Below are 15661 nucleotides of genomic sequence, written 5' to 3' on the forward strand. Positions count from 1 at the left end.
CATGGTGGCACTTGGGAGGCAGAGGCAGGTAGGTCTCTATAAGTTGAGGCCAGCTTGGTCTACATAATGAATTCCAGTACAGCAAGGGATCCTGTCTCACAAAGAAGAAAAAAAAAAAAAAAAAAAAAAAAAAAAAAGAGGGTGGGGGGAGCCCTGTAGGCCTTGTGTGTATTTGGCAAATGCTGTACCATAGGGCTATATCCCCATTCCTAATAAGAATTTTTGATCCACTTGTAACCTGTCTCTTGATCAGTGTAGTAAAGAACGTCTAAGTTTGTGTTTTTGTATATCATTCATATGTCTATGTTGCTTCTGCAGCTCTGCCTGTATTGTTCAGAGGTAGTTTCTTCCCTGCTGGCGCTAACATGACAATGTGGGGCAGTGAATGACTAATGACAGCTCGACTGAACATTTTTGCGTCTCAGCTAGAATTCTGCTTCCTTCTTCTCTGAACATTATTCCGACAGTTATTTGAAATAATACTCTGAACAAGGCCTGATTGCAAGTCCATGTGAACAGAGGAGTTAGCTTCTGTTTTCTGTCACTAAGGGGCCAGGTCACCTGGCAGATACCACATTGTAATTCCTTTCTACTTTCTACCACAGTTTAATTATCTGAAACTTAACATTTTCCCTCCTCCAGAAAGCATAATTAAACACCTAATGCTGTCAGGGTTAGGGTGACAATGAACTGATGCCCTAGGGACCTTTGCCAAGCAGCTTTGCATGAGGCGTTGCCTGAAACGGAGTCCACTCAGTTCTTTCTCCTTTCTGCTGTGCTATAACCACAGGGTATTTATAGCACAATTCTCTTATTGTGGCTCCAAACAAACAAACAAAAAACCCACCCATTTTGAAATGCACAATCTAACACAAATGGTTGTAAAGAACTGTTTAAATTGTATTCTGTTTTACTTAGATCTTGTTTTCACTGACCCACATCCCAATCCAACAATAGTCTATAGAGGTCTACTAAAATAATGTAATAAAGGCAACTCCATTGTCCCATATCCAGAAAGTGACAGTTTGTGGATCAGACAGAGAAGACAGATAACGGTAAATGGAACCCTACCTCAGCTAATCCAAGAACAATAATTTGGGAAATGCAGGGGTACTAAACTGTTGCTCTGGCAGCAAAGTCTCATGGACATAGGTGTGTGTATGTGTTACTTTCTTCCTTAATAGGTGGATATACTTCCCCTCAGGACTAACCTGGTTTCATGTTGTTTTAACTATAAATTAGTCAATGAACCTATATTTGTCTGTGTAGATTGACCATCTGTCAACTCTCTCCCCCAACTGCATGATTGCCTCGAAGTGTTTCCACAGCTCCCCTTACCAGAGAGCTTTTGCTGAGTGGTCAGTCTCGTGGCCTGAAATAAAGGAAGAAGGGACTGGGCCGAGACCTGTGGATGTGAGAACTGAAGATGGCCTGCCTGTACCTTCAGTTCTGACCTCAGCCAGTTGCCTCAGTGTTGAGGCTGGTAGTGGTAACACTGGTCTGACCTGAGGAATTTTGGATCCTGTTACTTGATCTGCCTTTTGTTGTGATTAAGCTGTCAGACCTTCAGTGTCCTTGATTTCAAATCCTGGACTGGCCTCTTTGTCTCTTCAAACTAAATATGGCTGCTAAGAGGTCACTTTCTACTGTCTCATGACTGAAAGAGCCCAATGGCCTTGGAAGTTTCAGTGTTTTTGACAGTTTTCAATTCAGTCTTCACTTTTTTCCTTTAATTCGCTCCTATAGTAAGTAGCATAATGACTGTTAAGGAGCTGGCATTGAGAATTTTTAATGAATAAATGGAGTAAAATTACTTATTACTATGTCTTCTTAAATTACTTTTGGTCTCTTCCCCTAGCTGCTATTAATCCAGTTTGTATCCATTTCCTGTCACTCTTAGGTGCATAATTGAGGCCCGCCAGATGGCCAGGTTTCCTGTTCCTCCTCCATGAGCCATCCTTCCCATCCAAACATTGCTGAAAGCATTCAGCTGTCTCTACTCTAGGTTTGGAGCTACTAGCCCTACTGTAGTTGCAGGACTGTCTTCTCCATTCCCAAGCTGCAGGCAGCCAGGCAGCCATTGTCTGTTGTTGGTACCCTAAGCCAGCCCATTGTCCTCTCTTGTGCTCCTCTTTGCAACTCTGAGCAGCACCTCCGTCCCCTTATCAGCCTTCCCATTCCCTTGCTCACACTTGCAGACAGCTCACAAACTGTGTCTCTTTTGTCTTTCTCCTTTCGATTAAAATACACTAATTTTCCCTCTTTTTTTCTGTCATCACTCCACTGTTTTCTTCTTGATCTTTCTGTGCTCTCCTTCTTTCTCTTCAAGTAATGCTGTATTTACCACCGAGTAGTTAAACTCCTAACCTCCAGCCCAGATTCAGACAATAGATGTTCTTGCAGTGTTTCCCCTAAGTTAGAAATTCCAGGGGCTGGAGAGATGGCTCAGTGCGTAAGAGTACTGGCTACTCTTGCACAGGACCTGAGTTCAAGTTCCAGCACTCACATGGCAGCTCACAGCTTTCTGATGCTCCAGTTTCAGGGGACCTGACACCTGCACAGATACACATGTGTGCAAACACCAATGCATATCAAACAAACAAACAGCTAAATAAATAATGCATTCCAAAAAGATGTAGGTACGTTTAGCTTTTTCCTCCTTTGTCTAGCTGATATGGATACAGCATGCATCATTGTTGTGGTGAAGCATACAGGATTTGGAGTGGGGCACATCCAGGCCTGACACGGAAGTATGCATGCCACTTAGGAACTGTACACTGAGCAGTTTCCAACCTTGCACTGGCCCCAGTTTCACTACCTCAAGGAAACAACAGTTGTGTGTTATAGGCATGGTCACGTGTCTTTCAGTTGTGAGATGTTCAAACATTTGCAACTATGAAAAAAAAACAAAAAACCAAACAGTGAATTCCCACATATTATTTTTCTTAAAGGTATATAATATGTACGATACTGGCTTTTTTTTTTTAATGGCAACTTGATACAATCGAAGGTCAGGTTTTAGTCATCTGAAAGGAGGGAACCTCAATTGAGAAGATCCTTCATAAGATCTGGCTGTAGAGCATTTCCTTAACTAGTGATTGATATGAGAGGGCCCGGTCTTTGTGTGGGGGCCACCTCTGAGCTGGTGGTCCTTGTATCTGTAAAGAAAAAACAAAGTAGACGGAGCAAACCGTGGAGAGCACATCGGTATGCAACACCCTTCCATGTCCCCTGTCTGCATCAGCTTCCCCAGGTTCCTGCCCTGTTCGAGTTCCTTCCCTGACTTCCTTCAGTAATAAAGTAAGATATGGAAGTGTAACCCAAATAAACCCTTTCCTCCCCAACTTGCTTTGGTCATATTATTTCATTGCCACAGTAGTAATTCTAACTAGAACATATACTATTCTAAAAATTCAATAATAATCAAGTTTTTCTACATTTCCTGTATCTACACATTATTTTTTTAAATTTTCTGTTTACATTCCTAGGTATCTTCGCATTTCATACACACATATACACCACTTAAAAATAGAGCTGCTTTGTCACCTAGACTTCTACACTTAGTGAAGCTGAAGCAAGAGTATCAGAGTTCAAGGACGGACTGAAGAGATCCTGATTTACAAAGAGAAAAGCACCATTAATGTACCCAGTGCTCTTTTATTGATTTTTCTGATATAGAATCCATAGTAAAAAGTTTTATTAGATCAAAAATTTTCTGAGTGGTTTGTTCACATCTAAGGTTTATATGTTTTTTTTAAGTGAACATTGAGATATATACTCATTCTGGGTGGTGGTAGCTCACATCTTTAATCCCAGCACTCAAGAGGCAGAGGCAGGCAGAGCTCTGTGAGTTTAAGGCCAGCCTGGTCTACAAAGGGAGTTCCAATACAGGCTCTAAAGCTACACAAAGAAAACCTGTCTCAAAAAAACAAAAACAAAAACAAAAAATAAAAGAAGAAAGAAAGGAAGGAATATATACTCAGTAAACTGTATTAAAGTTTCCTGAATTTGCACAAGCCTTATCCAGTTCATTAAAGAGAACATGACAGCATTAAGAACTTCATGGCTCCTTAATTAACTGTTTCTTTTCTGTTTCCAAAGGACACTTCTCCCTTGACATCTAAAAACAGAGATCCATTTTGTCTTGTTTTGACTCTGGATATAAATGGAAACATGGTACTCACATCTTCCTGCCTGGTTTCACTCAGCAACATGTTTCTGATATTCAGTGATGTTTTTTTCCTGTGAAGTACTTGCTTTTGTTGTATTTCCTGTGTAACAATATACAGTGATGTGTGTGTGGTAATAGCCTCAGGTCACAAGGAATCAAGTCAGTACAGAGCAAGATCCCCTAACCAGCAGGAATTGCTTAGTCCCAACATAATCATTCTGCCCCACCTGCAGAAACAGTGTTCTCAGATATGGAAAACAGTGCACCTTTCTTCCAGTCAAACCACCGAAACAGCTGGAATTTTCTGGTATCTCCCCATGTATGTGTATATACCTGTTCCCAGCACCTCTAAACCTGTTCAACCTTTATCCCTCGGAAAGGTCGAGCCCCTCACTGTTCCAGTAATGTAGTCCCAGCCTGTTGAGTGAGTCTGTCTGCCTCTCTGCCTTGTTTCTCTTGTGTTTCTTTCTATTGTAAGTGGATGTTGTGAAGATTCTAACTGATGATTTAGAGTGTCTCAAGAAGTTACCATAGGGTCTAACAAGAGAGGTTCACCTTCATTTTATTGCTAGTATTAAACCTTGCTTTTACGTTTTCTGCCTGCATATTATTGGTTTAGTTTTGATACAATGGGGAAATTGTAGATTTCTCTCCTAGTTGAGGCCTCCCCACCCCCTACATGCACACACTGTATGCTGTCTTCAGGAGATAATGGCTCTTGCTCAAGTAGACTCTCCTAACTTTTATTCTTCTAAATCTGTTATTTTAATATCGAATACAGATTCAATTTTGTGAGTAAAGGGAACTAAATAATTTTAAACTGTTACGCTTTTTACTTCTGGTCCAGATTCTCTCTTGGGTTCTAGAGGCAAACTCTCTGGGGTGACTTGCTCCCTGTGTCACTGCAAACATTGGTCTCACCTGTGCTTTAGCTTCCTTACCTGCAAAGCTTGAGGGTTCCTTCATGTGAGACTCTTCATAGAAGCCCCAGGTGTCCAGCTGCCCACACTGCGAGCAACACCTAACACATAAGAGCCACCTGAGTATTAGTTACTCTTGTGCTTAAAGGCTTCTTGGTTTTGTGTTTTGACTGTTAATTTTCCATATAGACTTATATAACATTATCAAGCCTGCATGTTAGCAAAACTATCAACTATACTTCATAGCCTGCTTTTTTTGTTGTTGTTGTTGTAATTTTAGTTTCTTTATGCTAATGCATTGCCATCGTTTTCTGTTTGATATGAATATCCACATAAAATATACCACTTGAGTTCACATTTCATCTCTTCTGATTAGCTTTGCTTTTCCTTCCTCTCAAGTCTGCATATACTAACTCAGAAAAGTAAAAGTTGTTTACTGAATATGGAATGGAGAGACTGGGGTGTTTATTATCGTAACTGATTTTTAACAAATGACATTTGTACTTGGGGGGAAAATGTTTATAATATTGCCTTTGTATCATTGGACTCATTGTTCTTGGAAGCAGACCAGGTAGCTAAACCATATGAAACTGCATTGAGTCTTTATTCCAGTGCATTGAGCATTTGCTATTAAAATACTGGGCAGTGACTTGAATTAAGTATCTTTCCGAGAGAAAGGCTTTGTTACTTAGCAACACCTAATATCCTGTGATGATGGCAAAGCACTCTGAGGCCCACTAGAGAAATCCTTCTGGCTTCCTTGGACAAGGAAAAGGCATCTGATGCTTTAATGGAGAATTGTGAGCAACTGGAGTGTTTTGGATTTGGGGGTTTTTTTTCCCCCCAAATAACATTGTTACAGGAGTGGGAAATCATATTTAAAACAAATTTGACTGCTGAGCCACAAAACTATTCTGTCCAGTTATGCAAATCTGATTTCATTCAGGGTGCATGAGTTAGCCTGGGGTAGAGAGAAGTGAGTGAATTATTTCCTCCTCTGATCTCTAGTTAGAAGGGGAAGGGCATCCAGGTTGTTAGAAATGGAAACACAGCTACTTCCCTGGCTCTGTGGAAGTGTATAGAGAAAACAGCATCTTTCCATCTTAGGCCCTGGTACAGAGTAACAAAAGAAAAGAGAACAACTTTATTAAATTCAGATTTTGTGTGACATGGGAACTTTTAGGAGGAAATAAATTCCAAAGAAAGGAATAAACTTAATAACAAAATGAGTAGTCTTAGAGCTGTAAGTGGCAGGTGATCTGATAGTGATAAACCACAGGAACGTATCTATACAGGCTCCTCTGAAGCCTTGTGTTTTCAGAGAAGCATGCTCCTTGTCCAGTGTAGTCAGGGCATCAGAGGTAAACATGATCCTTGTGGCAGTGTAGACAGGATGTCTCTGCAGTGATCCTAACAACCTGCTAAAGAGGTGATCAGAAAACCTTTCTAGGCTTTATAGCCTTTCGGGAAGGTTAGGAAGGTTAACTGAGGTGGCTTCTCCGTGGTCCAGTACATGTCTAGCATGGATGTATGGGGCCTGGGTTCATCCCAACACCACAATGAATAACAAAGTAAAATCAGATGTGGTTAACATCCTGCATCATTATAACACTTTTATTGTGTAAAGCTAGTATTGTGCAAGTTTATGTATAGAAGTTTGTGTATACAGAAAAGAAAATATGAGTTTTAAGTTGTTATTTTATGGGAAAGTCTGGCTGGATTATTAGTACAAAAAATTATACTTTATCTTACCACTTTAAAACAATATGTTGTTTGTGATGATGGAGTTAAGAGAACTGTTTTCTTACACACTTTGTTCTCTCTCAGCTTGTTGTCATGGAAGGGACTCCTGGTGGCCCTGAGCTGAGCCCCACAGGGTTTCCCCTGCCGCACACCACAAGTGTGATGTTACAGAGCTCTTTGAGCAACTGGCAGCACTAAATTGAAGCTTCATAGCTAATGGATATTATCTTGATTATTTTTTTAAAAGCTAAAGACAGAGTTCTATGTTTGACCAACATACTAATGCCTTTTCTTTCCCTATTTGAAATTATAGTTTACCAGTTATTATACCTAATGAGTAAAATACAATTAGTAGAAATTGCCTGGACCTGGATTGGATATGGGAAAGGGGGAGAGAAGTGACTGGGGCTCTACAATTCTCCATTAAATGATCCACACAAAGCTCATATTTAGTCCTAAGTCATGGCGGTGGAGACGGGATTTTGATGAGATGTGACTTGTGAAGGGCTGCCTTTAGCCTGCTATCTGTGGGTTTTTGTGATTGACTGTCATGATCTTTTACTAAAAATCATAGTGCATTGCGTGGGAGAGGATTCTGTGGTGACCCACAAGAATCATGTCAGTACCTTGTCATGGTAACAGATTCATTGTCCAAGCTCACCAGTGTGGAATCTCAGCCATGAAGACTCAGGTGTTCCGGTTCCGGTGACCTGTATAAGGGGATGGGTAGAGGACTTGCTTATGCAGTTTTCTCAGCTTCTGAGTATAATTCTCATGGGCCAAGCTGCCATGTTTGGGGTGTTGCATTCTGAGTGCTGACAGGAGCTAGCTTGACCATCCCTGAGTGGACAGGTTGGGTAACCACTGCTGCAGCTCTTAAAGAGGACTTAAGGATCCTGAGCTTAAGGTCTGCCAGGTCACAAAGCAGGACCTGCCTCAAAAAGAAAGATAGAGTAAGAAACGTCTTGAAGGAACTTAGCAGCCGCCATTCCACTCATCAGAGGGAAGGCTGTGGTGTGCAGAACAGATTGTACCCCTTGGGTCCCGCAGACCCAAGTGAACTCTGGCCAGATCGTATCTGCTACCTGTCAGTTGTGCCATCTGTGTGGGAAGGATTCAGAGGCACAGCCAGAGCCTAGGTCTCTCCCATGGAAGGAGCTGTTGTGAGAATCTAAGATTTCCAAACTGAACACAGCAGCTCTGACTGGGGGAGCAATCCAAAGTCTGTCTTAAAAATAACATCGGGTGAATTTTAAGATGATTGCTAGGAAATAAATGATTTTAATCTCTGGTTATGCCAGCTTCATGGCCTTATGAAAGATCTTTCTTTCTAAAGTCCTCTTTATCTGTAAAACAGAAGTCCAGAGTCCAAGCTGGGGCTATAGGAGAAAATGACATTTCATGATCTCATCGTCTTGTCTCTGGGGAAAACACAGCAATCAATATATCAGAGAAATGGGATCATCTTCTTTTAATCCCCTTCAAGCTGTGAATCTAAAAATAAGTTGTAGAATCACGTCAGTTCTGGGACTGAAAATGTTAGCAGTGTGTCCTGAACAGGCATTTTGCCATTCTAGTATTCTTCCTAGGGGATGATGAGCTGCAAGCTCTTCAAGTTTCAAGGTGAATTTCATCGTATTTATTTAGGGGGGTTGCTAGGGGCTCACTCTGCCAATGAACTTCACCATCACATTCCTAATAGAGTTGTAAAAGAGTAATAGTAATTTGTTTTTCTAGTAACACTAATGAATTTTTAATATAAATCTAAAGATGAAATTGTGCTCCTTTTAAGTGAAAGAAACATTCAGATCTAAGGTTTTAGGTCTGAAATAGACTGTGTCCTTCCTGGGGAGCAGTGTTAGAAAGATAGGGCAGAAGAATTGAAAAGCGTTAGGCCATCCCATGTTTATGCCTTTCAGCAAGTGTAGCCTGAACTTAACACACTGCAGGTAGGAAGTGAGTGTTGGGTTTCAAGCCTGGAACAAGTGGCTGAGGTGCTTGTTTAACTATCAAAGCAGACCTGGCTGCCAGGTTCTTCCTGCCTCCCTCAGTCTCTGAAGCCCCCCCACCCACCCATGGCATATGGTACCCATTTAACAGTGGGTACTGGCTGCAGTGGGCTGAATGGGCAAGAAATATCTTTCCAACAGTACTGCAAAGACAGAGCTGGGCTACATTAGCTACTGGCTGGGTCACCCTTGCCATGGGGTCTGGTACTTCAGACTTCTTTCCCACATCTGGAGTACAAAGATAATACATTGTTTTTACCAGAGCAGAAGAAATGGAATGAAATTCAACCCAGTCTCTGCCCCATAAACTGTCAGTAACCTCTCAACCATGCCAGAGTGCCCTGCTGAGCTCCAATTTGAGCTTAACTCCATCTGCCTGTAAAACTTAGAAAGCCATAGGAAGGTGTTACTGGGAGCTGATGAACTCATTTGTTAGCATGAAACAAATTACAATGGAGCAAGCTGAATGCAGAATCATCCGCAGTGGTCTGGAGGACCACTCTGTCCAGGTACAGCACTCTGTACCAACCAGCCTCTGGTGGACATGATTGATGTTCCTCACTAAATGGCTGGATACTGGGGGTGTGGCTCCATGGTTAGGTATTTGTCACACGTGTAAGGCTCTGGGTTTGTTTCGGGGCGGGGACATTAAATAAATAAAAATAAGTAAATAAGTAGTTTCGGCCCCTGGATTTTTTTTTTTTTTTTTTGGACTATTTTATTTCTCTGAGTTTTAACTAGTCATTTCACAAAATGAATTCCTTTTGTTTTACAACGTTAATGTCAAGTGGATTCCATTAATATTTGTTCATTGACTCAGTGGGTGTGTAATTGTGACATTAAAAATTCAGGCCAGGAAAATTAACCTTCTAGTCTCACAAAGTAAGGATAATAAATCTACCTCTTAGACTCTATATGAGTGAATATGAAAACCTAGTTTCTGAGGGCCATTAGTTTAGCAATAGGGCTTTGTGTGTGTATGTTTAAAAAACATAACAAACTTAGCATTTTAACAATGTTTGTGTATGCTGTGGTTAAGTTCACCAATATGGTACAGCCATCCCTACCTATCCTCTGAGCTTTTTCAACATCCCTAACTGACACTACTTGACTGTCAGTTTTCAGACATCTCAGTGTGATTTACATCCATGGCAGCGCTGGTCTTACAGTGGTCCCCTGAACATCTTGAGAAGCTTGCTTGGCACTCCTCACAGGGACTGGCAGGTAGAGGATGGTGTGGGCCTCTTCCTCTAGACCCTCAGTGGGGACTTTGTGGCTTTTTTTTTTTTTTTTTTATGTCAAGAAAGAAACGTCACTTCTTTTCAAAAGGCAGTTTTCCTCATAGTAGACAAAATTAAGAAGAGAACAATAGCTTTGTCATCAATTTAAGATTAATTTCAAACATCATTAACTAAGTAATGAAAGCAAAATCATGATTTTCTCTTTCCTCTGCATTGTTTGGACACCTGTATTTCAGGGAACATCTGCTTTTAAGGAAACCTTATTTTTACAAATGGTTGTATATGTAACTAATCCACAAACTATAGACATTATGTAACTCTGCCAGTATTTAAACTTTACCCTTTGCCTACTACACCCTAATCCCCAAAGAATCCATTCGAATATTATACAGATTAGCTGGGTCTAACACAGTTAATTCTGATCTTTGGTTACGAAAGAGATTTACCAAAGGATAGTTCTCCTTATCCTCACATCTGAGCAATGGCATTCTTAGTTAGTGGCCTCAAAAGACTGTTTTTGTTTTCTCTCTGAGGATTGACCAGATGAGTTTTGAACCTGGAATTTTTTTATATTAATGATTGTCTTTCTAAAAACCGTCCAGTTTTCAGCCTTCATCGCTTTAGGCATCTCCTCTTTTTCATTCCCTTTCTTCCCTCAACAAGGAACTGTTCTAGTGTTCTGAATGTTCATTTCTTGGTGCATACAGTTACAGATATGTACTCTGGGTTTTATGTGTCGCCTGGTAACCAGAGTAAACAATACAGGAATGGTATTGATTTCATTCTGTTACTCTTTCACTCAGCACTGTTCTGAAAATCTCTTCCTTGTCTGGATGTTTCTGAGGCCCTGCCTCTCACCATTGGTATGCTGAGACATCCCTTCCCCATGGTTGCCTCCAGCTCCCTGCTATCTCAAACAACATTAGAGTCAACCCTGTCGTGTCCTCTTGACACCCATGCTGTTACGTCAACTTGACCAAAGCTGAAGTCACCTGAAAGGAGAGAACCTCAATTGAGAAAATGTTTCCATCAGATGTAACTGTAGGTCATCCAGTTAGGTACTTTCTTAATTAGTGGTTATGGGGAGGGCATGGTCCATGGTGGGTGGTGCCATCCCCAGGCTGGTTCTATAAGAAAGTAGGCTGAGCAGGGCATGGAGAACAATCCAGTAAGCAGCACCCCTCCATGGCCTCTGCATCAGCTCCTGCCTTCAGGTTGCTGTCCTGTTTGATTCCTGCCCTCATTGCTTTTGATAATGTTATAGGGAGCTGTGAAGTAAATAAAGCTTTTGTTCCCCAAGTTTCTTTTGATCGTTGTGTTGGTTTTTTTATTTATCATAGCAACAATAACCATAATTAAGACAGCAGCTATGTCACATTGGGAAGCTGCGTATAGCAAGATTGGTTTAAAGCCCGATAGCTGTTGAGAATGGCAGTAACTGTCAGCACTTCCAGCCCCAGTGTGTGTCCTTATTTCTGCAAAGGCTGCTGATAAAGCTTTCATCCTTGGCAGTCTGTTATTATGCTTTATTTTTATGACCTCACTTGTTATTCTGATAATCATTTATTTGGGTGGCTGGAGGTGGTGATAGGACTCAGAGTCTCCTGCATAATGGGTTCCTCTCTTGGTCTACAAACCCTGCCCTGGGTATTCCTCTTAATTTGTAATTGTAAATTTACTAGTAAGTTTGAGCATTTTCTCATATAACCGGAGCCTTTTGAGCTTATATGTTGGAGCTAGATGTCTTTTTTGTGCTTTATTTGTAAAATGTCTGTTTATTAATTATTTGGTAGATTAAAACATCTTCTTTGTTATATTTTTTCTACCTGTGGATATAACATCAGAAAGTATCCTGTTTTACCAGCTGTTTGTTTATTTGTTTATTGGCTTTTCAAGACAGGGTTTATCTGTGTAGCCCTGGCTGTTCTGGAACTCACTATGTAGTCCATCCAGGCTGGCCTCTAACCTGGAGATCACCTGCCTTTGCCTCCCAGTGCTAGGATTAAAGGTGTGAGTCACCACCGCAACTTCCTTTTTTAACTGTTTACTTTCCTGGAATTCATTTATCTTCCAATATGTTCTTAGCTTGAATCATATTCAGTTGTTTCATGATGTTCAGGAAGCAGAGAGTTTGCTTTTATAACAAAACCCTCTTCCCCAAGTCCCTTAAACTATGAATCCATAATGGATTATTTCACTAATCCAGTCAGAGCCATTATGATCCACTTAGGCCCTTCTGCCCTGGCCAAGCCCTATTACAGAACCAAGTCTTTATGCAGAAGCTGTGAGGACATTTCAGATCTAAACCACAAATTGGCGATTATATAACAAGTTTCATAATAAAGCAGCCTTTTTGTCTTGCTGAATTTCTCGTCTGTTAAGGGTGGGAGAAATCAGAGCATGCCAGTCATGACTGTTCTATCCATCCTATATTTGGGAGATCAGACTGGAGAGCCAGAAGTTCAAGGTCATCCTCAACTACATACTGAGTGTGAAGCCAGTGTGGGCTCCATGAAGTCCTGCCTTAATGAAGAACAGTAGCAGCAAAATAAAATTATACCAGCCTAAACACTTATAGGACCTCCAGACCAGGGGTGGGGCAGGGGTGCTCAGTACATACAGTGCTCACTGTGGAAGCTTGAGGACCTGCGTTGGGATTGTCCACCCAGAAGCAGATCTGAAATCCCAGCACTGAGGAAGAGACAAGATGATTCCCGGAGCTCACTGGCCAGTCTCATCAATCAGTGATCCCAGGTTCAATAAGCTGTCTCTTCAGCACTAAAAATGACACACGTGTACCTTATACATCTTTACATCTTTGTTGTGTGTCTTTTCTGTTTTGTTTGTTTGTTTGTTTTGAGACAAGGCCTTGATAGGTAGCCTAGCCTGGCATGGCATTGAACTGAAGATACCCCTACCTCATCTAGTTTTGTCATACATATGTTTGCATCTGCCAGCATGTCAGCCATGTCACCGTGATCTGCAGCCATTCTCATCTAAACGAACCTGTCTGTATTTATTTTCCCTTTTCACTTCTGTAATTTACTTCCAGGGCTAAGACTGAGTGGGATGCAAGACCACCTTTGAGCAACATTGTCTCCTGTTGATGTACTAGTGTGGTTTTGTTGTATGGAACCAGCACAAGTGAAAAGTGGCCCAACCAGGAACTGAGCTAGGTAGTTTAGACTATAGTAGTGAGGCTTCCTAGCTTGTTGTCTGTTGCTGTGATAATAAGCAACGTGGGGAGGGAAGAGTTTATTCCAGTGCGCAGTTTATAGTCCATCGTGAAGGAAAGTCAGAACAGAAACTGAAGCAGAAATCATGGAGCTGACCTTGGGTTCAATCTCTAATGTGTCAAACTTATATTTTTAAATAATGATATTTTAAGTGTAAAAAAAAATATTGATTTTCTTTCTAACCAAATCTTAAGTCCATGAGAATAGAAACAATAACTGTTTGGTTCACTGTTTTATCACTAAAATCAAATACTTTGTTCATTCCTCATTGTTAGTAAATTTTGTAAACCTTCTTGCAAGGTAGAGGCTTGGGGGCCATGTTTCCCATATTTTGGTAACTATCAGAAGGGAAAACAGTCCATGAAATGCTCAGCTAATGGAAACCAGAAGTGAAAAGTTTGGTGGGCATTCTAAACTTATGTGTAGATAAAAATAATTGCTAACTCTAGCATACCCACAGGGCCATGAAAACCTTTAGTGATTTAATAAGAGCACTGTAGATGACCGACCCACACTAAATATGGGAGAATGCTGACATCTCCATAATATAAACTCATGCTTTTTTTTTTTTTTTTTTTTTTTTTTTCATTTCTCATATAGAAAAGATCAAGCAGAGATATGCCGACCTGCCTGGAGAATTGCACATTATTGAGCTGGAAAAGGATAAGAATGGACTGGGGCTCAGTCTTGCTGGCAATAAAGACCGGTCACGGATGAGCATATTTGTGGTGGGGATTAACCCAGAGGGACCCGCTGCTGCAGATGGACGGATGCAGATTGGAGACGAACTGCTAGAGGTGAGAGCCATTTGTTTTCAACTTGCCCTTTGGTGCACAGAATAGGTTTTGAGGGTAGCATACAGGAAAGTAAACTTGGATTTTTTTTTTTTTTTTTATGGATGAGTTAGATCTAACAAAGTCGGTAGACAGAGGCAAGAGGATCAGTTGTTCAAGACCAGCTTCTCCTATATGGTGAGCTTTAGCCATCCTTGGCTATGTGAGACCCTGTCAAAGGAAAACAAAGTAAACTGAGATTTAAAAGTCTTAAAAGCTATTATTGGGAATAGCTAAAGTCTGTCATATTGGTGACGTGGTAAGGTCACATACCATCCTCACTTAGAAACAGAAAGCAGGTAGGAAATAGACTAGTCCTCGGGTAATTACTATCTAAACAATCTCCTTAGTAATCTGAAAAGGTTGTTCTGTTTTCTAGGCATTTGTTTTGAGTTTGTTGGAGTTTAATATTCATTTTCTTCATTCATTCAGCCAACGTTTTTCAAGTACCCATAAGGACAGAAAGAAAGGAGCACTTATAGTTCCTTCATTCAAGTAGCTTCGGAGAAAAGAGATAGAAAGAAACAGAAACAAAAGAGGCCTTTGTATTACAAACTGAATAACAAGTAACAGACAATGCTTTCTTGATACTAGACACACCCAGCTATTTTCCTGTTTTGACTTCTTGATTGTGGTTACCCACTGTTAAACTTTCTTGGGAAACAGCCTCCAGCATGTTGCTTTTAGGGGAGGCCAGTCGCAGGACACTGGGCATCACACTGTCTCTGTGAAGTAGCACCCTCTGAGCTTGTATGGATGGTTTCCCCTTCAGAATTAGAACATGCCTTATACATCTGCAGCCAATGCAAGGAGACTTTAGCATCTCCCTTCTTCTCTCCACCTAATGCCTTTTCTGCTGCAGATCTGTTTCGTCCAGCTGACTAGTTCAGTTCATACATGAGAAGGGGAGCGGGGATTGAGGGAAGAAACGGGCTATAGCCAGAAGATAGAGTCAAGAGGGCATCCAGTGAATGCTGGTATCTGCCCTAGGTTTATTGCTCCAATTTCTTATATACCCCAACCAAAAGTGGGGAAAGGCAAAAGGACTTCCTTACCAATGATACCGTGAACAAACAAGTGTAATTACTTCCTTCATTCTCAAAGCATTCAGTAACCACACCTTAGATCAAACCTGTAATCTGGTCTTGAGGATTAAAACATCTAGGCAAGACATCCACTGACCATACCTTAGGCCAGATATTCTTTCAGTAGCCACACCTTAGACCTTTAGGTCTTAGGCCTTTAACCTTGAAAGAGCAAGGACAGGTTTGAACTCTCTGACCTTAAGTCAATATGGAATGGAAACAATGGACCTCAACACAGATCCAGTCCTGGGAGTGTGTCCTTCATTTCTTCTTCTGTTACTTGGCATCACAAAGGGGACCTACACTAGGGGATAGCAACAACTAGTATAATTATTAAGTAAATAAAGGTGAAATTTGACAAAATATATTAACCATTGTAATCCATGCCTTTATCTCTTATTTAGAACCCCCTCCCCAGGGATG

At 40.9% G+C, this 15661-nt stretch overlaps 1 protein-coding gene across 1 annotated transcript in view; it reads left to right on the top strand.

Moving 5' to 3' along the window:
* Patj (PATJ crumbs cell polarity complex component) overlaps positions 1 to 15661 on the top strand; it is a 292270-nt gene that overhangs the window by 132850 nt on the left and 143759 nt on the right. Inside the window, exon 27 of the mRNA XM_051188206.1 lies at positions 13921 to 14117. Within this exon, the coding sequence (XP_051044163.1) occupies positions 13921 to 14117 (197 nt within the window). The remainder of the gene's footprint in view (positions 1 to 13920; positions 14118 to 15661) is intronic.

This window comes from Phodopus roborovskii, unplaced genomic scaffold (assembly GCF_943737965.1).
Source record: "Phodopus roborovskii unplaced genomic scaffold, PHOROB, whole genome shotgun sequence".
Lineage (NCBI taxonomy): Eukaryota > Metazoa > Chordata > Mammalia > Rodentia > Cricetidae > Phodopus > Phodopus roborovskii.